At 35.1% G+C, this 24,702-nt stretch overlaps 1 protein-coding gene across 3 annotated transcripts in view; it reads left to right on the forward strand.

The window, feature by feature from the left end:
- SPOPL (speckle type BTB/POZ protein like) overlaps positions 1-24,702 on the forward strand; it is a 57,812-nt gene that overhangs the window by 18,859 nt on the left and 14,251 nt on the right. The window contains exons 2-6 of one of the 3 annotated variants that reach the window (XM_082631286.1): positions 17,038-17,174; positions 17,579-17,700; positions 17,973-18,124; positions 20,037-20,164; positions 21,850-21,945. In XM_082631286.1, coding sequence (XP_082487412.1) covers positions 17,097-17,174; positions 17,579-17,700; positions 17,973-18,124; positions 20,037-20,164; positions 21,850-21,945 — 576 coding nt within the window. In that variant the 5' untranslated portion in view covers positions 17,038-17,096. Of the gene's footprint in view, positions 1-17,037; positions 17,175-17,578; positions 17,701-17,972; positions 18,125-20,036; positions 20,165-21,849; positions 21,946-24,702 lie in introns of those variants that run through there. The other 2 variants (XM_082631287.1, XM_082631285.1) reach the window with 2 other exon arrangements.

Here is a 24,702-nt window from a genome sequence, read left to right on the forward strand (position 1 = left end):
GTAGAGGACAGATGGATAGCTGCAGCAGGGATGATGAGATTTTTGTATTATTGGTAATAATAGCTTTCTGGTCTAATCCTCACACTAGAAATGTGATTCTCAGTGTGAGATCCCTAGACGAGCAGCATCAGCACCATCTGAGGCTTGTTAGAAATGCAAATTCTGGGGCCTGACCCAGACCCACTGAATCATTAATCCTAGGGTTGGGGCTCAGTGTTCTGGTTTCACAAGGCTTCCAGGTGATTCTAATGCACAGTTAAATTTGAGAATCACTGCCCTAGAAAAATATAAACCTGTGAGTCTACCATTTGTAATCACTTAGAGGCTGGCACTACTTGGTTGGACCATATCAAATTACCCATAGTCTCCTGCTTTTGATTTACCAAAATTTCAAATTACCAAGTTTTAAGGAAAAGTCACCTTTTATTTTGGGCAGAGAGTTCAAACTGTAAAACTGCTATTTCACTTAGGCCTCTCAATAACCAAAGTAGGAAAAAATTAAGGGCCCCAGTAAGAGACTATAACGTAAATGGAAGTATTTGCGCAACGTGTGTGTGTGTGTGTGTGTGTGTGTGTGCGCGCGCGCGCGCGCAGGCGCTCAACGCACACGCCCTGGGTAATTTCATCATAAGCCGTGACTCCTGTGTGCCATCCACTCCCCCCCAGCTCTATTAGCTTTCCTCTTCTATAGGAGTATATATAGTCAGGAAGCAGGAATGGTCTTCCCACCCGCAGCCATTTTTTTTCTTGAGGGTTCAGAATATTTCCGTTGCTATATCCTTCATCAGCCCCTGTTCCTGACCCCTAAGATTTTTACTAGGACCTAGATATGCTGCCACTGAGTTGAATCACTCTCCTGAGAGCCAACAGCTGTTTCTTTTTCAAAGAGGAGCCTTTCTCTCCGTGTTTATATGCATTTTAGTGAACTTTAGTAAACTTGGGATAAACTGGTTTTAAGTGATTAGAACTACAAGATGGCTTTTCTCCATTATTTTCCTCAGACCATTTAATTAGTCCCCTCCCTCTTTTTAAAAAATAAACACTGAGCATTGTGCTAGGCTTTGCATTGCAGAAATGAATAAAACAGAAAAACCTTCAAGAAGATCATAGTTTAGGTAAAAACACAGCTGTTCTGTGCACGTAAAACTCAGTAGTAAAAGGCAGTAAATGAACGGAGGGTGATGGAGGTGGTAGGTGTATTTAATGGGAGCTGACTATGGCAATCAGTAACCAATTTCAGTTTTCTAAATGGGCATAGTGTGTTATGTACTGCTTTCCCTCCTGCTTATAATGCTTCTTAAAAATAGAAGTCGTAATTATATTGCGATTCATATTACATAAGAGTGAAAAGAATAGGAAGTCACCTTCCCACCCCCAGTTCCACTTCCCGCTGTAAATTGTGCCTGCTTTTAGTTCTAGACAGTATTGCCTACCTCTGTGAATGATAGTCTTGTTTCTCTCCTCACTCCGTCGATCTCCCAATTATTATTCGTTGTTAAAGGCTACATCATCAATGTGTTTGCATTTTAATTTCTTTTTTGCTTTATTTGCAGACCAATTCTAAAAATTTTAAACCTGGAAATATTTATAATGTGATTATATAAATACTTACTATAGAACAAAGTAGGGTGGCCTCACAGATAATGAAATGTAATCCTATGTACATAAAAACTTTACCAGTGGAAAATTTTCTAAGTGTCAAATCGTAGTGAATTCTCCTAGTTCTTTTTTAGTTTCCTTCTCTACTGAGACCTGTTCAATTCTGTTGTTTTTTCAAGCCCATGGTTTCTTTCTTTAGGGTTCGTTTTCATTTGGTTAGAACTGTGGTCTTCAAAACAAAGCATCCACATAAACGGGTTACACAAGATAATTTGGGAGGTGTCAGAATATATTAAAAATTAAATTATTTAATTTTTATCTGATTATTTTAAATTTTAATTTTGATATGCTTTATAATATGCATAAATATATTAGTATAATAATATGTTAATTTATAAATAGACATGCATGCTGAGAGCAAATGGTTTTTTACTCATAAAGGTATGTCATACAAAAAAGTTTGGAGTTCATTGGGTTCATTGAGTAATTTTCAATATAGAATGACAAACTTTTCAAGTATTTGCTATTGAAAATGTCCTTTCTTCAGCTTGCATTCCTGAAGAATTTTGAGTATGAAATTCTAAATTCAAAATTTTTCTTAAAAACCTTAAAAGCATTTCTCCTTATATCTTTTTTTTTTTCTCCTTATATCTTAACAGCATTTAGATTTCAGTGTGACTGGTTCCTTTGTAGATAACATGAGAAGTTTTAGGATTTTCTCTTTTTCGGTGGAACTTTGAAATTTTGCCAGGATGTGTCTAGGTATAGATCTTTTTTCAGTAAGCATTCTTGGTAGTTGGTGAGGCCTGACTGGGAACTTGTGTCTTCCTTCAGATGGTGGAAATAGTCTTCTGGTTTTTTCTCTTGATATATCTCTGTTATTTCTGTCTTAATCCCCTTCAGGAGCATTTAATGGCTCTCCTGTTGGAATACTGGATCTCTTCTGTCTGACCTCTGTGTTCCTAACTTCTCTTATTTACTATATTCTTTGTGTATTTAGTTTGTGTCTTCAAAAGTAGTCTTTATCTTTTATTCTCTGTTAATTATAAACATTTTATTGTTTATCTTACCCATTGGAATTATCATTTAAATATATATATATTTTATAATATTATTTTTGGCTGCGTCAGGTCTTAGTTGCGGCACACGGGCTCTTCGTTGCAGTGTGCAGGCTTTTCTCTAGTTGTGGAGTGCAGGCTTCTCTCTAGTTGTGGCATGCGGGCTCCACAGTGTGTGGGCTCAGTAGTTGTGACGCTTGGGCTCTCTAGTTGTGACACGTGGGCTTAGTTGCCCCCCAGCATGTGGGATCTTAGTTCCCTGACCAGGGATTGAACCAGCATCCCCTGCGTTGGAAGGTGGATTCTTAACCACTGGACCACCAGGGAAGTCCCCCATTTATATTTTTAATTAACAAGAATTCTTGTTTTCTGACCACTTGTTCAAAGCAGCTTATTCCTGTTTTATTTAAGTGTACCATTCTGTCCCCTAAATTGTCTCCATTTCTACCAGGGTTATTTTGTTTTATTTTACAGTTTTGGACCTTTTCCCAATTGTCTGTTGTGATTTTCTCCTTTAAGTTTCTCTGCTAACTTGTTCCTATCTAATTGATTTCTCTGCTAATTTGTTCCCATTTATCTGCCTTAAATTTCTTAAAATATCTGATCCACCAATATCATCCTTTTGTATTTTCCAGCCCAGTTATGACTTCATTCTTTTGCAAAAATTTGTTTTCATCTCATTGGTATGTTGAGAAATAAAACAGACAGATAAATGTGCTCACTTGACTGCCTTGAACTATGTACTGCTTTCAAAGTTCCATCTTGGGTACTATATCTGATCCAGACATCTAGAAATTAGAAAGTTGATGGAAGGCCATGTAATCTGTCACATGAGTTTGGAAGAGAGTATGAAACCCCTTTGTTTGTTTGTTTTGGTTTTTGTTGTTTTTTTCTGTTACTAACATGCTAGAAAGGTCGTCTTTAAGAATTATAAGCTTAGGCTGAATCCAGGCAGGCAGGCAGACATTGCCAAATTTTAGCATTATAATCCTGGGTAGATTATGTAGCCTTTTTGCACTCTAGTTTACTCCCCTATAACATTGGCAGAAGCTTGATTACTCTCCTCGTAGAGTTATTTTGGTAATCAAATTAGACAAATACTTAGGCCTGGCATATAGAAAGCCTTTACAAAATATTTATTCTTGATATTGTTAGATTGCTTCTATTCAGGAAAAAGTTACATATTTTAGATAACTCTTTCCTTATAGAACAGATAAGTTTCTCTAAGGTTGGCTATGAAGTTGATTATTATAAAATAAATTTTCACAATGATTGTTCGTATAATACTGAAGATGCATTTGCAGAGAAAACTTCCTCAATTCCATGAGTTGAAAACCTTGGATGAAGAAGTCTGTTGGTGACTTGCTGGACTCAGTAGCAAACACACTTGCAGTAACTGCTAGAGATTTTTGTTCCCTCTTAGTAAGTACCTACTGGAATAGTAATAGGGTTCTTTGCATGATTGGACTCATAAGAAGCTAATAAATAACACTCATCTCATTGTATCATTTTTCTGTGTGTGTACTTCTGTAAAGTTATAATAAATATGTATATTTTATGGTCTTCTTGAATGTGATGATAATTCCACTTCCTCTTCTACCCCCAAACTCTTAAATTGTCCAAAAACGCAGCTTCTTATTGTCTCTTACATGAATCACCTTTATCATTGACTTGTCTATTTTCTAAACTACAAACCTTGATATCCATAATTCCTCAAAACCTTGTCACTTATACCTCTGCTCTTCTGACTTCATTCTCATTGTTGTATAATATTTCACTATATGAATGTACCATAGTTTAACCATCCTATTACTTAGGAATAATTGGGTAGTTTTCAGTTTTTGACAATCACAAGAGCTTTACTGCTTTGTTTTTATATTTATATGTAGAACCCATCAATGAGCAATCTTGTACACATATTTTGAAGAACATATGAATGTATGCTTCTGGCTGTATACCCAGGAGTGGAATTGATGGGTTTCAAGGTATTCAATTGTTTGGCCTTAATAGATATTGCAAACAATTTTCCAAAGTGGCTAGACTAATTTATACTTTCACCATCAGTGTAATTTTAGAGATTCATTTCTCCCTCTCTGGCAACATGTATTATCTTTTTAAATTTTAATTTTAGCCATCCTGTTGTGTGAGTAGTGCTTATCACACTGTTGTCTTAATATATTTGTCTGATGACTAATGAAGTTGAACACCTTTTCATATGTTGATTGACCTTTTGGATATCTTTTTTTTTTTTTTTTTTTTTTTTTTACTTTTTATGAAGTATTTAAGTCTTTGGCCAATTTTTCTGTTCAATTCCCTGCACTTTTTATAATAATTTGTAGGAATTCTCTGTATACTCTGGATATAAGCCCTGTATCAGATCCCTGTATTGCAAATATCTTTTTCTACCCTGTGTCCTGCTTAAGAAATATTTGCCTACCCCAGAGTTGTAAAGATATTCTCCCATTCCCCGCCCCCTCCAAGTTTTATTGCTTTACTTTCATATTTATATCTGAACTAAATCTGGAATTGATCATTGTATATGACATGAAGTAGGAGTCAAGATTTTATTTTTCTATATGACCGTCCATTTGACCCAGGACCATAAAGACCATCGTTTCTGTACTGCATTTCATTATTTGTCATAAATATGCTAAATATGTGTACATCTGTTTCTGGATTCTGTTTTCTTCCATTGATCAGTTTCTCTAATTCTTTTCACCAGTACCACTCTGTCTTAATTTCAATAGCTATATTTTAAGTCTTGAAATTTTATACTTATTTTTTATACTTAAGTCTTGATGTCATACACTTGACGTACTTATAGTCCTTGAGCTTTGTTGTTCTTCAAGAATGCTTTTGCATATTCATATAAATTTTAGAATTCATCTGTCAGTTTCCATAAGAAGCAAAATTGGGATTTTGATAGTGATTGCACTGAATTTATATGTCAATCTGGGGAGAATTCTTTACAAGATTTATTTTACATTTCATGAACCATGGCATATTTCTTTTTACTTTTCTCTCAGTACCATTTTGTAGTTTTCAGTATAGAGTTTGTGAGCATCTTTCATTAGATTTACTTCTAGGAAAAGTGGATTTTTAAATTATATTATAAATGGTATCTTTTAAATTTTCTGTTTTTTAATTGTTGCTAACATATAGAAATACAATAGATTTTTATATGTTACACAGCAACTTGTACAAAATTCCTTGTTAATTCTGTTAGTTTGTACACAATCAAGTGTGTTATCTGGGAATGATGATGATTTTCTTTTTTCTTTTCCAATTCTTATGCCTTTATTTTTTTCCTGCTTTAAGGTACTGCCTGGGACTTCAAGTGCAGTGTTGAGTGAAAGTGCTGATAGTGGTCTTTCTTGTCTCATCTCACCTGGAACTCTTACTATAGGGGCGTGGGTATGTGTTTTAAGACACTTTTTGTAAAATTAAAGAAGTTCTTTTTTTTTTGGAAGTTATCTTTTATTCGCAGTTTTGTAAAGAGTTTTTATCCCAAATGGGTATTAAATTTTATCAAATGCTTTTTCTGCATCTGTCAGGGTGATCTGTTTTCCTCCTTTTTTGGTTAATAGAAAAAACTAATAGATTCTGATGTTAATCACCCTTGCATTACTCAAATAAAACTTCATTAGTCATGAAATATACTTTTTATGCAATCCTAGGTTTGACTTGCTATTAGTTTGCTTTGGATTTTTATATGTATGTTCACGAGACAGACTTTCCTATATTTTTCCTTCTTGTAATGTGCTGGACAGGTTTTGGTATAAAAGTTATACTGGTTTCATCAGACAAGCTGCGAAGTTTGTTTTTGTTTTCCATTTTGTTGGAAGAGCTTGTGCAGTGAAGCCATTCCTATAAGTTTTCCTTGTGAGAGGGTTTTTAATAATTAAAGTTTAATAAAAATAGGACTTTATAATTTTCTCTTTCATATTGTATGTCAGTTTTGGAAGGTGATTTTTTCAGGTAATTTTCTCATTTTACTTAAATTATCAATTAAGTTGGTGTGACGTTTTCATGATAGCCTCATTGTCCTTCAGAGCATCATTTTACGTGTTGTAAATTTGTGTCCTCTCTCGTTTCCCTTGATTAGTTTAAAGTTATCGATTTTATTATTTTTTCAAAAATAATACAAAGCATTTGGCTTTGCATTTTTTTCTGTTGTCTGTTGTACATTTTTTTTCCTAGTCATTGCTTTCTGCTCATACTTTTATTATTTCTTATACTTTCTTTGGGTTTGACATACTCTTTTCTAGCTTCCTTAGATAGAAGCTTGTCATTGATTTTCAGCCTTCCTTATCTGATATATGCATGAAAGGTATAAATTTCCTAAGCACTGATATAACTACATCTTACAAGTTTGGAAATTTCTTATCTTTAATATTCAATTCAAAATGTTTTCTAATTCTCATTGTGATTTCTTTTTTCACCCATAGATTTAGAAAGCTATTATTTAATTTTTGGAGATTAGGTATTTTCTAGTTATCTTTTTCCTTATTGATTTTTAACTTAATCCCACTGTGATTAAGGTTTGTACTTTGAATGATTTCAGTGACCAGTATTTGTTTGTAAGGCTTTCTTTATCTTGCAGTAATATGGTTAGTTTTGGCAAATGATTCCTGTGCCATTGAAAATAATTTGCATTCTTTTGTTGTTGGGTGCCATATCTCTCCCCTCAACTCCTGCCTCTCTCCCTCCCTCTGGCCCCTCATATATATATATATGAATATGTGTATGTATATTTACCTATATATGTCATTAAGATTGTTCTTTCACTTACTGAGAGAAGTGAATTAAAGTCTCCCACTGTGATTTTTGGGATCATCCTATTGCATACAGACACGTTTAGTATTATGTTTTTATGATTGACCTTTTTTCTCATTTTATTATTTTCCTTTTTATGTCTCTGAATGCTTCTTGCTTTAAAATTTCTTTTAAATTTTAAATTTAGCTAATGTAGCTGTACCTGCTTTGTTTTGGATAGGATTTGTCAGTTATATATTTATTCTCATTATTTTTAACCTAAACCTTTCTTTACCCTTATGCAGGTACAACTTTTATTGCATTTTGCTTTATTGTGCTTCACAGATAATGTGTCTTTACAAATTGAAGGTTTGTGGCAACGCTGTGTTGTCAGACGATGGTCAGCATTTTTAGCAAGAAGATATTTTTTAATTAATATATGTACTTTTTTTTAGACATAATGCTACTGCACACTTAGTAAACTATAGTATAGTGTAAACATAACTTGTATATGCACTGGCTTAGTAGTTGTAGCGCATGGGCTTAGTTGCTCTGCAGCATGTGGGATCTTCCCAGATCAGGGCTCGAACCCATGTCCCCTGCGTTGGCAGATGGATTCTTTGCCACTGCGCAACCAGGGAAGTCCCCATATGCTTAATTTAAAGAGATTTAAGAAGCTTATGATACATGTATTGTTATTATTTTATTATCTTTATTCTTCCTGTTAAGTCTTAACAAAACTGTTGAGCATTATATATTATTATATATTAAGTTTCATACTAACTTATTTCATTATGTAATTATAGTTGATATATATAAAATTGCCTTGACCTCAGACAGTATTTTCAGTTATAACTTCATGAAGCAGTTCTATAACTTTTAGGATAAATATGGTAGTATTTCACAGTTGCAGCGTGATTTACATTTTGTTAGTTGAAGAATTAATACACAAAAATGTTATGATTAACATCACATTTGGTTAAGAAAGCTCCTAGAAGACTTGCGCTGATTACAGATGACAGTACAAAAGAGGTACCTCGTAAATACGCTAGTCACATTTTTTTTTTTTTTTAGATGTTGGGGGTAGGAGTTTATTAATTAATTTATTTATTTTTGCTGTGTTGGGTCTTCGTTTCTGTGTGAGGGCTTTCTCTAACTGTGGCAAGCGGGGGCCACTCTTCATCGCGGTGCGCGGGCCTCTCACTATCACGGCCTCTCTTGTTGCGGAGCACAGGCTCCAGACGCGCAGGCTCAGTAGTTGTGGCTCACGGGCCTAGTTGCTCCGTGGCATGTGGGATCGTCCCAGACCAGGGCTCGAACCCGTGTCTCCTGCATTAGCAGGCAGATTCTCAACCACTGTGCCACCAGGGAAGCCCCGCTAGTCACATTTTATAACTGGATAGAATTTCAATAATATTCTTCAGCCAGTATGGCTTTAAAAAAAAAAAAACCTGAACTTTGCTGGATAATTCATATATTCCATTAGTCTGGAAGCTTGATAGCTAACAGACTAGGAATACTACACAGCTGTTGAAAATGTCTCTCTTCAGAGTTATTAAAAATAATCTCTTTAGTACTTTATTTGCTAATAGTAGCTAATTTAGTCTCAACAGTTACAGAAGAGACTTTATAATTCCATTATTTTTAATGACAAAAGAAATATGTGTGTATATGTAGATATGGACATGTATGTGCATATATTTTTTAAATGAGGTAAAATTCATATAACATAAAACTCACCATTTTAACAGTTGTGTTTTTTTAATATTTATTTATTTGGTTGCACCAGGTCTTAGTTGTGGCTTGCAGTGTCCTTACTTGCGGCAAGTGGGTGTGGCTCGCCAGCTCCTTAGTTGCAGCACACAGGCTCTTTAGTTGCAGCATGTGAACTCTTAGTTGCAGCCTGCATGTGGGATCTAGTTCCCTGACCAGAGATCGAACCTGGGTCCCCTGCATTGGGAGCGTGGAGTCTTACCCGCTGTGCCCCCAGGGAAGTCCCAAAATATTTATTTATTTATTTATTTATGTGTGTATTTATGTATGTATGTATGTATGGCTGTGCCGGGTCTTATTTGTGGCACGCAGGATCTTCATTACAGCATGTGGGCTCTTAGTCGCAGCATGCAGACTTCTTAGTTGTGGCATGCATGTGGGATCTAGTTCCCCGACCAGGGATTGAACTCGGGTCCCCTGCTTTGGGAGTGTGGATTCTTACCCAGTGGACCACCAGGGAAGTCCCTTAACAGTTTTAAAGTATACAGTTCATTGGTGTTTATAGTACATTCACAGTATTGTGTAACCAGCACCACTATCTAGTTCCAGAACATTTTTATTACTCCAAAAGGAAACCCCATACCCACTGAGCAGTCACTCTCCATGTCTCACCCTCCCTCTAGCCCCTGGCAACCACTAATCTGCTTTCTGTCCATATGTCATATCATATTCTGGATATTTCATGTAAACGAAATCATACGGTGTGTGGCCTTTTGTGTTTGGCTTTTTTCATTTAGCATGATATTTTGAGGTTCATCCATGTTATAGCACATACTTCATTACTTTTTCTGGCTATATGATATTCCATTGCATGGATATACATTTTGTTTATCAGTTCATCAGTTGATGATTTGGATTATTAGCCAATAAACTTTTGGCTATTTTGAATAGTGCTGCTGTGAACATCGATGTACAAGTTTTTGTTCGAACACCTGTCTTCAGTTATTTTGGATGTATAATTAGGAATGGAATTACTTTTTGAGGAACTGCCAAATATACCACAGCAGCTGAAATGAACCATTTTGTTTCCACCAGCAATATGCAAGGTTTCTAATTCCTCCACATTCTCACCAATGCTGGTAATTTTCCATTTTTTAATTGTAGTGTAACCATCCTAGTGACTATTTTTTCCTTCTCTTTGGCTTTCATCATTTTTACTGTGATGTGTCTATGGATCTCTTTGTGTGTATCCTACATGGAGTTAGTTGAGCTCCCTAAATGTGTATATATTGTTGTTTTTCAATAAATTTGGGAAGTTTTCAGCATTTCTTAGAATATTTTTCTTCTGCTCCATTTTGTCTTTTTTTCCCCATTATATGTATGTCAGTGTACTTAATAGGGTCCCACACTTCTCTTAGGCTCTGTTTATTTTTCTTTATTCTTTCATCTATGGATTGCATAATCTCTATTGATCTCTCAGCAGGTTCAGTAATTCTTCTACCAGTTCATATCTGCTGTATATGAACATGGCCCCTTATGTCATTCTTCCATTTCAGTTATTGTACTTTTCAAGTCCAGAGTTTTCCTTTAAAAAACTCATAATTTTTACCTCTACATTGATATGCTCTATTTTTTGTGACATTGTCAACATACTTATTTAATCACGGTTTCCTTTAGTTCTTCACATGTGTATACAACATCTCCTACATAGACAGTTTTTATTACCTACTTTTTCCCCATTATATGGGTCATGCTTTCTTGTTTCTTTGCATGTTTTTTGCAAAGAAAATCTGCATAATTTTATGTTGGAAACTGGACATTTTATATAATGTTAGAAATTCTTGGAGCTGGTTTCTCCCTTCCAGTGCATATTATTGTTACTTGCTTGTTTATTTGTTCAGTGACTTGCGGGGTTATTTTAGTGGAGTTTGTTTTCCTCTCCTTCCATCCACCCCACTCCCCCACCACACCCCCCGACACGTACACACACACACGCACACATGTGCATGCACACACACAGCCTCTGATGTTACTTCTCTAGGGTTATAGCCCTACGTTTTCCAACGGTTAACGCTGGGATGACAATGGTATTGGCAGGGTTCTTAACTGTCTCTTTCCCTGACAACTTAGAACTGTTACGGTCCACTAATCTAAGGCTAATTGTGCTATAATTTTAGCAATGGCCTGAGACATTAATTGCTGCACGTACTAATCAAATTTAAGTTCCTTTGGAGGAAAGGTTTCCTAAAATCAGTGCTTGAGATATCTTCTGACCCCAGGAAGGCTCCTCCTAGTTGTTTCCATTGCTCTCTGGCAAACAAACCGACCTACGTCCCAGGATTCCTCTAATCTCCTCTCAATTGCCTTTCACCAGGACCTCTACTGTTTTTCAGAGCACCCTTGCTCATTCCTTTGCAAATGAATTGCTATTTCTCTAGGAAAAGATTTGAAGCTATCAGTTTTATGGCCTCCGTGCCCCACAGGCAGTATCTCCAGGTCAGGTCTCTGGAGTCTGGAGTGAGTACAGTGATGTATTTCTCTCCCAGTGATATCTCTGCTCTAGGAGCTAAGCACTTGGTGGAATGGGGGTAGAGGAGGGAAATGGCACCCTCAGGTCTTCCTGGCTTGGTCCTCCCAGTATGGGACTCCCACCTTACAGGCTGCAACAGTAGCAGTCAGTGCTACAGCAGCACCACACCCAAGGTAGATCCTACATCCCACCCCCGCCCCCCCTCCCCCACCATCTCTTGGCCACATTCACTTGGGACTTTAGCTTCAGCAATAGAATGGGAAGTGTTGACATCCTGCTCTTCCCAGTAAGATGGATACCTGAGCCGCAAGGGGGAAGAGGGAGCGCAATCAGAGAAGATACTTTTTCAGTATTTTAAAATTTGTCAGAGACTTGTTTTGTGGCGTAGCATACAGTCTAAGTGGAGAATATTCCATGTGCATTTGAAAAGAATGTGTATTTGTATTCTGTTGTCGACATGTGAATGTCTGTTAGGTTTAGTTGTTTTATGATGTTGTTCAAGTCCTCAGTTTCTTTATTGATCATCTTCCTGGGTGTTCTATATATTATTGAAAGTCACGTATTGATATTTCCAGCTATTACTGAGGAATTGTCTGTTTCCAATTTCATTAGTTCTTGCTTGATATAGTTTGGAGCTCTGTTTGCATATATGTTTATAGTTGTTATATGTCTTCTTCATGTTTCACCTTTTTATCAATATGTTCTATGCTACTTTGTCTCCTGTGATAACTTTTGACTAAAGTCCATTTGTCTTATTACTATAGCTACCCAGCTCTCTTTTGGTTCTTCACATGGAATATCTTTTTTCATCTTTTTACTTTCAACTTATTTTTGATTTCCATAAATACACGGAGCCAAAAACATACTTTTCTAGTTTTGTAGAAATTGGCTTTTTCTTTTGAGCACTTCTTCAACGCTTCACCATTTACAGCTCTGCCTTAGTCTTCACTTTCTGCTTGCGTGATACCTAAAGGTCAGCCAGAGTTGATAGCTTAGGGTCGTCTCACATTTTTTCCAAGGATGTGTTTGGACTCAGTTATGCACATGACCTTCTAACTTCCCCTGTATGTGTGAGAGCTTTTAAAAGCCCTTTTCTCCCAAGTATCTTTCTCAGTTTCTTTCTCCCCAGACTTTCCTATCTGGCTGATGATGGCCCCAACACTTAGCCCTGTTCCAGACAGGTACAGTAATACATTTGCTTTTAAATGGTTTTGAAAAATGCTGCCACCCAGAATGCTGCTTCTACCCTGCAGAAGCTCCAAGGCAGGTGAGACAAAGGCAAGCCCTTAAGCTGATCCTTCAGGAAGGTTACCAGCCTGTACAAAGCACACCCCGCTTTGCCATTTTCAGTGAGGTCTATATGCATATACTTTACTACATCTGTAAATTTCTATCTATATAGTTTAGGGATTCACAGATACACAAGAATGTGAAGAAATTCTTTGCTATGCTAGAACTTTAAGATGCAGATAACTTCTGGTAGGAAGAAGAGGTTTGGTGGTAGGAAGATGGTTGTTTGACATACGGTTCTTTATATATATTCTGGATATTTGACATTCTTTATGGTGAATTTATGTAGCTGAGTGTGTGTCTGTTACGTATGCCTAATAGAACAGGGGTCCTCAACCCCGGAGCTGTGGACCAGTACCAGTCCATGGCCTGTTAGAAACTGGGCCACACAGCAGGAGGTGAGCAGCAGGCAAGCAAGCGAAGCTTCATCTGCCGCTCCCCATCACTCGCATTAACGCCTGAGCCATATCACCACCCCCCACCCCCGTCCGTGGGAAAATTGTCTTCCATGAAAGCAGTCCCTGGTGCCAAAAAGCTTGGGGACCGCTATAATAGAACGTTAAGTCTGGCACTCAAACATTTTTTTAAGTAGAAAATTACATATGTGTTTATTTTAATGTCTTGCTTTTTAAAATAAAGCTATAAAACATCACACTTAAAATTTTTAAAAGAAACATATTTAGAATATGGATGAAACCTTCATTTGTTAATTTGTGTAGATTGTCTACAGTTATTCTCTAGATTTTATATTAGTTATGCTCTTTCTGCAAGAACAAGAATAGGAAGTCCTGAAGGTCTTGAATGTAGTTGATGGTCTACTATCTTTTTTTTTTTTAAACGTTTGAAGAGAAGAAAAAGAAAATAGAATACTGGCAATAGCACTGAAATGGACATTAGGAGATCTTTGTCTTTGTCCTTCTTCTGATATTTATCCAGCAATGTAAACATGGGCAGTTTATTTTTCTAGTCTAGTCCATTTCTCTCATCTTGGTCCTCAACTGTAAAATAAGAGTTGGACCACACAGGTTAAGGGCTGTTTCAGCTCTGTTATATCAGGAGCAGCAGCATTATTCTATGGAAAGAGTATAGACTTTGGAGCCAGGCAAATTTGTGTTCAGCCACTTTCTGGTTAATAAAGTCTAAAGTAAGCTTTCTAACTTGTCTAGTCATTTTCTCATGGTTAAGGTGGGGTTATTAATATCCATCTCATAGAGTTGTGGAGGAATAAACAAGGTACATAATGTCTTGTAAGTATGCACAAATGCAGTCTGCTCACCAGCATTCTTCATACCCCCATCACATAACTACATCATTTGAAGTAGTTGGAAAAAAGAAAAATCTTCGTAACCTTTTACTTGGTTCTTTTATGTGTGTGTGTGTGTATATATATATATATATATATATATATATATATATATATATATATATGGATTATGTTGTGAGTTACACTTGAGCAAGGTAAAAACTCTTGTAGAGGCATTAAAGAACTTTTGTTTTTTACTCTAGATTCTTTAAACTTATGTTTTATTTATTTTATTAGTATTAAATTAGCATCTTCTTATAGAAAGTTAAGTATTAAGGATTATGATTAAAGTTTTCTTTGACTTACCATCTTCTTTGACCTAATGTCTCTCAATGTCTACTACTTGGAAAGTCTCTCTCTCTCTCTCTCTCTCTCTCTGTCTCTCTCTCTCACACACACACACACACACACATTTTCTGTGGGCTAATTAAGCATGCAAATAACTGATTTTCTACTTCTTTTAAAAATAATGACTTGTATCTCTGTTAATTAAAACATAATAACATACTTAGAAAATATAAACAAGTAAAAATAAGCAAAAATCTCACCACCCAGAGGTAGCCTCTGTTAATACTTAGATATATATCTTAGAAGCATTATCAGTGCCAAAGTTCAATTCAGTGTGTCTATGAGCCAGTCTGTTTTTCTTTATGCACCCATACTTGTAATAACTCTACAAGCATACTTCGTTTTATTGTGCTTCACTTTTTTGCGCTTCACAGATACTGCACTTTGTACAAATTGAGGGTTTATGGCAACCCTGCATCAAACAAGTCTATTAGTGCCATTTTTTCAACAGCATTTACTAATGTCATGTCTCTGTGTCACATTTTGGTAATTCTTAAAATATTTCCAACTTTTTCATTTGTTATGGTGATCTGATCAGTGATATTTGATGTTACTATTGCAAAAAAGATTATGATTCTCTGTAAGCTCAGGTGATGGTTACATTTTTAAGCAATAAAGTATCTTTTAATTAAGGTCTGTACATTTTTTAGGCGTGATGCTATTGAACATTTAGTAGACTACAGCATGGTGTCAACATAACTTTTATATGCATTGGGAAACCAAAAATTTCATGTGACTCACTTTGTGATAGTCGCTTTACTGTGGTGGTCTGGAACCGAACCCTCAGTATCTTGAGCTATGCCTGTATGTGCATTTAAAGTGAGGTCCTTTAAGGCATACTCTGTTTAATGTTTTACTTTAAACATATTTTGAATACTTTACCTGTCATTAAGAAAATTAAGTACATTCTTAATGGTTGCATAGTTCTGTGCATATAAATATATCACAAAAACATACTACACTTATACTTATTTATCTTTTCCCACAGTTGTGATATTTGTCCCAAGATGAATTTCTAGGATGAATCTGAGAAAAAAATTTCTTTTGATACTAATTGTAAGATTGTCCTACAGAAAAGATTTGCCAGTAAAGTAATATCTGCTTCTCTGCAGTTTTCCTGGCTATAGGAATTGACAACAGTTTAAAATAATCTTTGAAAATAAATACTATAGGTGAAAAATGGTATGGATTCTTTCTTTTTTTTTTTGCGGTACGCGGGCCTCTCACTGTTGTGGCCTCTCCCGTTGCGGAGCACAGGCTCTGGATGTGCAGGCTCAGTAACCATGGCTCACGGGCCCAGCCGCTCCGTGGCATGTGGGATCTTCCCGGACCGGGGCACAAACCCGTGTCCCCTGCATCAGCAGGTGGACTCTCAACCACTGTGCCACCAAGGAAGCCCTCTTTTTGTTTTTATGTATCTTTCAGGTAGCTTTCTTCAGTCTTTGTTTTCTTATTTCATACTATTGTTTCATTGGTTGTAGACACAGAGCAGATATTTTCTTCTGCATTTTGAATGAAGTCCTTCCTTTTTTTTCCCTTAGTAGTTTCTTTTTATAGGACTCTTGTGCTTTTCTTCACTCATTAATTATTCTTAAATGAAAACAGTGTTCTCCAGACTTGATTCCTTGTACTGGAATGTAATCTCAACACCGCCACCCATACCCCTGCAAAGTGCAATACTTAGGTAGCTCTTCTGGATTTTGCCTCTTTTCTTTTATAGACTTTTCCAAGTTGCAAAGCACCATCTAGTCACTAATGTCCTGGCCAGGTTATGATGATTAATTATGTGTCCAAACAGATGTAGTTCAAGAATAGCCAATTGGGAGGAAACTTTATGAGACGGTACATATTATCTGGTAGGGAACACTCTGATAGGGACAAAGTCTTATCTGAGAACCTGTGTGTCTGAGATAGAGGTAGATTTCTGTGGAATATAATTCTTCAGCATTGCCTGTTAAGTCTCATTCTGTGTTTTTAGTTGGTCAGAACTTGGGGGTCTGAGAGACGAGTAATATTCGTAGTTTCCAGGGCTGTTCTAACTTCGTAGCCCTTTGGATTTTCATAAATATGTCAATGGAAAGGTGAAGGAAGGTGAATCAGATATTAATTATTATAAGTTTCCACGTTATTTTGTGATACTATATTTTCGATCTTACTATTAAGCTATATGTTATTTTTTGATTTGTGACAGTTTTGGAAAGTATACCTTTGTATAATAAAATCTGTAAGTATTAACTTCATTCAGATTTCTAGTGTTATATGGCATAAAGTTTTATGGTTTTATTTCTTAAAAAAATAATTTTCATTAATTTAAATGAAATCCTCACGTTTCCTCATAATGTAATTTGAGAAAGTAATTGTCTTATGACTGTTTAAATACTTCTTTCCTCTTGATTCAGTTAAACTTTTTGATTAGTAAATGAAACTTCTTTTCTTTGTAGTAAAGCACTCAACTGTGTGGGATATTGCATAAATCTTAGAAGACTGCAATAAAGTGGCAATGTCTCGGGAACCCACCCCACCTCTCTCTGGAGATATGTCTGCTGGTCCTATAGCAGAAAGCTGGTGTTACACACAGGTACATGCTGTTAAAAATGCCTTCCTTGGGCTTCCCTGGTGGCGCAGCAGTTGAGAGTCTGCCTGCCGATGCAGGGGACACGGGTTCATGCCCCGGTCTGGGAAGATCCCACATGCCGTGGAGCAGCTGGGCCCGTGAGCCGTGGCCATTGAGCCTGCGCGTCCGGAGCCTGTGCTCCGCAACGGGAGAGGCCACAACAGTGAGAGGCCCACATACCGCAAAAAAAAAAAAAAAAATGCCTTCCTTTATGTCACTTACAAGTTGTGTAGTATTTTGAGAATATCGTGAAGCACTTTGGCATTGTTACTAGAAGTGTTAGAAGAGTGGGTCAAAGAATGTTTAACATGTGACAGGTCAAGAGTGTAAAAGCTATCATTGTAAAAGTGCTTTTCTGAATGTTTTAGGTTAAAGTTGTAAAATTTTCCTACATGTGGACCATTAATAACTTCAGTTTTTGTCGAGAGGAAATGGGTGAAGTGTTAAAAAGTTCAACATTCTCATCTAACCCCAGTGACAAAATGAAATGGTAAGATGTTTGTTTGTTTTGGGTATTTGTTTTTGATATGATCATCAGCTACTTTAAAATTTTGTTGTTACTGTTTCTGAATGGATATTTGTCTAATTTTATATTAGATTTATAATAAGTTCCTAATAGTATAGAGAATTGTAAAGAACTGTGAGGATATTGACAGGAGTGCTGTTCTATTATTAAGATTTAACAAATGATTTCAGTATTGCCTCTCTCTTGAATGTTTAAAGTATTATTTTCCTCCTTGTGAGCCTGTTGTTTTATTTTAGGTGCCTGAGGGTAAATCCAAAGGGATTAGATGATGAAAGTAAAGACTACTTGTCCTTATATTTGCTTTTAGTCAGCTGTCCAAAAAGTGAAGTTCGAGCAAAATTCAAATTTTCCCTTCTGAACGCTAAAAGGGAAGAAACAAAAGCAATGGGTAAGTGATTTTCAAACTGACTTGAAGAAGTCTCTGTGTAACTATGTACTGTGACTTCTGCACTTTTACTTAGAAAAACTTAGGATTTTTTTCCCTAAAATCTAAAATCTGCTTAACCCAAAACATTTCATTTTGGCTGTTAATTTTAAAGGCCAGTGTAGAGTTACAGTTGTTTTACTAAGTCTTAGACTTCCTAAGACATGTAAAATTAGTTTTAAATCATATTAAAATTTAAATTTTTTATGCCCTAAAATGACATTCACTTTTCACTTGTAGAAACAGCTACTGTCAGGGCAAGATGCCTTGTTCAATGCCTGGCATATATAATAGGTGTTCAGGAAACATTTCTTTTTCTTCTTTGCCATTTTTGCCAGATAATAAATTCTGAAGAACAATGTGAAAGGAGTTTGAATGTCCTGATATTTTGTCACTAGAATTTTTTTGAGCAGTGGGCTGAACACTGACTGAAAGGAAATCAATTTTTCTTAGTCTCAGGACCTGTTAAATTCAGTTCAAGCTTCTGAATTATAGCCAGCTGAAACTGTGTAGCCTGGCACTTCATAACAGAAGATCATTGTAGGAAATGTACAGTGTGCATAGTAGGAAAATATATCATGAACTGCTGCATTAAATTTGAAGTGATTTCTGGAAGTGAATAACAAAAATCAAGTACTAACCTCACTACAAAAAACCCTCCAAATACACACTTTAATAATATATTTTGTTGCTAAGGTAATACATAGTTTCACATGTGTTTTCACATTGTCTGACATTTAAGACAGGCGAGTGCTCTAGTTCAGGCTGCTATAACAAAGTAACATAGACTGGGTGGCCTATAAACAACGGACATTTATTTCTCACAAATCTGGAGGTTGGGAATCCAAGATCAGGGTGCCAGCATAGTCAGATTCTAATCTGACTGTTGTACTTATAGACTGCCAGTGTTTCACTGTGTCTTCACATGATGGAAAGGGCTAGGAAGCACTAATCCTTACATTCATGAGGGTATCTACCCTCATGACCTCATCTAATCCCACTCACTGGCCTCTTAATACCATCACTTTGGGGATAGGGTTTCAACATGAAACTTTTGAGGGGATACAAAGGTTCAGTCCTTAACATGGAGTATCTCAGTTAGATTTAATACTGGTTTTCTACCTCCAGCTTGTATAACAGATAATGAATACTTTCTGTAAAGGACCTTGTTTATTTCATAGTATACAATTGTTAATCAGTATGCTAGGCATTTGAAACATTTACTTCAGACATTTATTAAATCTTTTACTAATCATACTAAGACTGTCTTCTGGACTTTTATGAAAATTGTTTTTAGAGGTAATGGGACTATGTCTGAAGACTTAGAAATGATAGGGGACTTTATTTAGCTTTTTAACCAGTTAATGGATTTTTCTCTAGTTCAGTGCAACTTAAATCAGTGGGATGGTTATCCCAGGAAAGCTTACAGGATGCCCTGGTGATATAGAGCATCCATTTTTAAAGGGAGAAACAAGAAATGAGAGGTATGTTTCTAAGTTGGTTCTGATATTAGATGATGAATAGTATGCCTGTGCCAATGTATTTTAATCCTACTTCATTGTTAAAGGGCTTAGATTGTTTGAAAGATCTCTTCCTTCTCCTTGAGATTTGATCTGGCTTTTCTTCTACTTAGGTATCTAGGAATCTGAAAGTGAGCTCATTGATAATGGCCAGAATCTTTGGTAGGCTGTGAAATGATCTGGTTCTACCTAATGTAACTTTTTTGACATTTTACCTATGAACACACATATCTGTAATTTTTATGATGGATGTATTGGCCCAGTCCTATTTTTGCACATTCATTTAACTGTGCTATCATTAACAGAATGTTTCTTGGCTACTTGTTTATTTAAACTTTTATTCTGTTTTCCACCAGAAAGCCAAAGAGCATATCGATTTGTACAAGGGAAAGACTGGGGTTTTAAAAAATTCATTCGAAGGGATTTTTTGCTTGATGAAGCTAATGGTCTTTTACCAGATGACAAGCTTACATTATTTTGTGAGGTGGGTACATTTTTTATTCAAGGAACTCAGTGTTTGGCTATATTTAGTGATAAAACAAAAATATACACTAAGTAACTGGTATAATTGGTAATATTTTATATGTAAATATTTAACCACGTAAAAGCTGACTGGATTTTCTTAGAAATCAATGTAGTAGCCCAGTCTGAAAAAATTCTGTCATATCTTTAAGCTATAAATTGTACATACAGTTATACTACCACATACTAAATACTTCTTCCTCATAGGAAGACTATGGATGTGTATAGCTTCATATCAAGATTTCTGAATATCTTCTTCATTCTGAATAATTCTAAATAGATGGTCAGTATTTTCTGTCATATTCAGCTTGATGATATTAAACATTATTACTAGTTTATCAGTTTGAATCCGTACTTGAACGGTAGTGAAAGTGCCTGAAAAAAGGCTGGGAAGCTTTTTGTTCATTCAAGCAGTTGGGTTCATTTATTCAAATAGATGTTAGCATTATAACCAAAAGCATCTCAAAAATTTTAAGATATACCTATGTCTGTTGACAGACTTATAAGATATAATCATATGCATGAAATGTCATCTTTTGAAAGTTACCAGCATTGCCCCTTCTAATAATTTACACTTATGATTTGTCTTAATTTGAGGCTTAAACTTGGTTCTGTCACTGTTATTACGTAGCTTTATCTATATGAATTGTTGAGATGATCAGGTAACCTCAGCATTAAATATATTTCAGTAGGTTATTATAGACAGATGAGTGTCATGGAAGCACAATAACTTCCTTAACTGCTACTAAGGTAGCTTTACTCTTTTTATAGAAAATATGTAAAATTTCTTGGCAAGATTTACAAACTAATTATATATTATGCTGTGTCAGAAGAATAATTGAAATATGGCCCCAGAGACTACATAGTGCAAATATAGTGCATCTTATTTTCACTTAGACAAGTTAAATGAACTGTATGATGAATTTGTTATGAATACAATTATTTGGTTGATAAAGCGCATACCACAAGTGTCTTGAGCAGAGCTTATCATTAAATAATTTGATAAAAATATATACTAAAGCATTTGTTGCCAATAGATAAGATGCTCTAAGTAGTATTCTAAATAATTGTAGGTTATGTTATTTACGCATTCTTAACGTAGAATCTTTTCAGAATTTTAGCAGTTATCTTAAATTTCAGCATGTTAGTTTTTTTTAATCACATAATCTTAGAATTTAAAGGATCTTAAAGGCTGTGTAATCCAGTTAAGAAAAAAAGCTACTGCAGCTAAAAGTCTTTTTGTGAATAAACATTTTAAGAAAATATTTCTTTTTTTAGAATTGAAATATTGTTTACTAAGTATATTTCCCTAAGTATATTTTATTGGAACCTAGACAACCAGAAAGTTCAGAATGAAGGCTGAAATTAAGATCTTTTTCTGATACATGTTTTTGAAGTATACTTTTTACTCACATGCTAAATTATACAAGCTAGTGACCTCCTAAAAATTGAACCCACCATGACATATATTTTAAGTTGACATCAAATTCAGTTTTGGATACTGTAATACATACCTTTACTGATGTAGACCTTTATACCCTGGGCACTGTATTTAACATAGGTGGGCAAAAAGTGCTTTGAACAAACATTCCTTGTGCCCTTTCCCTCTTTCTTCCGTACCTCTCACTGATGCCCTTCCTTCTACAGCATCTCCAGCACTGCTTGCAGAAGAGGAGGAAGCATTGCACTGGCCTGCCTAAAGAACTGCCTCCTCCCCTCCCCTGCAAGTGGTGCTGTAGACAGGTAAGGCAGCCTGGTGCTACCCTTTGGTGCAAGACATAAATAATCTTGCAAGTTCCATACTACGAGTCAAATAGCCAGAGGTAGAAATTTCTGGCAATGTAAACAGTTCTGCCCCTTCTCTCCCAAAGTGATGCAGAAAACAGGAATTGAGGAATAAGTAGGAAAAATAGAAAATTGGTTAAATTGCTTTATCTTTTGGAATCCAGCAGATTTTAAATAATCTCATGGTCCAAAGACCCATGCTATTCTATGGTATACAGAAGACTATATACACAGGTAGAATATACGTAATGAATTGTTCATAAAATTAAATTAATTCATTTAGAAGGACTTTTTTCCCCTCCTGTTTTTCTGTTGCTAAGTTAATCTTTCTATTTTAAAATACTTTTGATAGTGGATGGAAGTTGGGTTTTATTCTCTAAAAATGACAAAATGGAAAATTGACAACCCGATTTCTGTCATCTGCATTCTAAAAAAGGATACCTGTCTATGAAAGCCAGAAAGTCTAAGACCTAGTATTCTAGAAGATGATATGAAATTGGACTACTAGAAGTTTCTCACTTTGGAGCCAGTGTAAGGGATGGTTAGGTAGTTGATCAGAGTGGCAAAATTTGTAGTACTATGCACCTTTGGATATTCCTAGCTAGCCTTCAGAATTAGTTTAGAGAATTGAGAGTTTTAAAAATAGGAACCAGTAGTCCCAGATTTCCAGGGAAGTCACAGCTGATTAGAGCCTGCACATGTTCATCTTTAGTCTAAATTATATTCTCAGAGTTGATCCAAAAGCAAATTTTAAAAAGAGCTGTCAAATGAGTTTGAGGTTTTACGTTGTCAGTTTTGAGTATTGGGCATTTGCTGTTTTATTTTGAAAGAACAACAGTTTAACCTCAGGAAAGAATCTCAGCCTTTCTTCTGAATTTTTTACTCTAGGTTCCATTCAGTAAGAGTGTTCATTACCTATATTTGAATATGTACTAGAAAAAATGAAAATTTTACCAATTCCTTAATTATAGGTATCAAAGAAAATAATCATCAGAATTCATTGCATATCAGTTTTAATTAGATCATTAATTTCTGCTCTATAAATAGTCCCTTGGATACTCTTCAGAATATGAAATGTTAATTATGTCTTACTTAAAATTTGTGGTTGCTGTGATAATAGTATGTAGATATGTATGCCAATAATATAAATTCTTCTGAATTGTGATTATATATACAGAGTACAAATATATCATCATCAGTATCTATGCCCAATAATAATGGCTTTTTTTTATCCCTTTTTCCTTCTGTCACCTGATTTTTGTAAAATTTTTCCATTAAATATATTGTTTTGAGTTAAGATAATTAGACAATAAGTAGAATTTAAGAAATCCTTTCCTAAATTTAAATAATATGGTCACATTTTCATGACTCCACTGCATACTTTATGCAAGTAATTGAACTGTTCAGTTTAATCCAGTTTCTGCTCTCTAGAAATTTCAAGAGCAGTGCTGATATGAACAAGTGAACACTGTCTTTGTGATCCTAACTAAACCCTGAATATTAATACCAACACTTTTGATTTATGTATCGTTAAGTTATAATGTATGGTGTAACAGAGCAATAAGGTAAGGATTAGTGAAGCTTTTTTTTTTGTAAAATTTTAGAAACAATTTGAATAATTAAAAACTTAATAGAAGAATCTTTATTCATGAACTTATTTATGTGCACAATGTCTTGGCTCCTATATTTAGAAGAACATCTCAGAAGATTGTTGTGATAAATCCCTTCAGAACCATAATTGCATTAACGTACTACTAATTTTTTTAAAAATCCAAAGAAATACTGTCTAGTACAAAGAATGGTATAAAAAGGGATGTAGGTCTAGTCTTCCTCTGATACTGACTAGCAGTGGATTTAGGACACTTTAGTTACCTTCTCTGGATCTCACTTTTTCAAATTTTTTTTTAGAAATGAGGTGATTGGATTAGATGATTTCTATGATATGTGATTCCAAAAGGTTAATAAGAGCGGACACACAAAATGGTTAATAAAAATATCCTCAGAAAATAGTTTTCTTTAGAAGGTGTCTATTCATTCATATGAGATAGATGTTATTACATCTGGGTGATGTTCTCCATACATTTTATATTGGACCATTATACTTTCTAATCATGTTAGTAGTTTGATCCAATTTATCCATTTCCAATTTACAATTTCTACATAGTTTACTGTATTTGTCCTTACTTATACCTACTTTTAATTAACAAAAGCCTTATGAAATATGTTCTTAAATGAACACAGTCATCTATTGCTGCATAACAAACAACCATAAAACTTAGTAGCTTGAAACAGTAGATAACTAATATAGCACTTTTTGTGAAAGATGGTTCATTTACTCTTGACACATTTGATTTACTAGTTGAGATAGTATTTTATTCAATTTATTAAATGTAATATGAAATTCCTAGTAATAGTATATTCCTTTTCTTAAAAAATTAGTGTGCCAAACTTAGTAGTGTTTTAAGACTTTATTCAGTATGTAGTCATCTGAGAGATAATTTAATCCATATATATTGGACTCCATATAAGAGCAATATTGCAGTCATACCAAGTTTTATTTATTGATTATTTCACAGGTAAATAAAAGGTCTGCAATCGAGTTAAATTATATTTATATTGTTCTTACTGTTGATTTTTTTAAATAAAAGATTTCCATGAACATTAATAACTACACTGGTTTTGTGAGAATTCTTATACTTTAAAATTTAAATCAAT

Source organism: Mesoplodon mirus (assembly GCF_964341445.2).
Source record: "Mesoplodon mirus genome assembly, chromosome: 8".
Classification (NCBI taxonomy): domain Eukaryota; kingdom Metazoa; phylum Chordata; class Mammalia; order Artiodactyla; family Ziphiidae; genus Mesoplodon; species Mesoplodon mirus.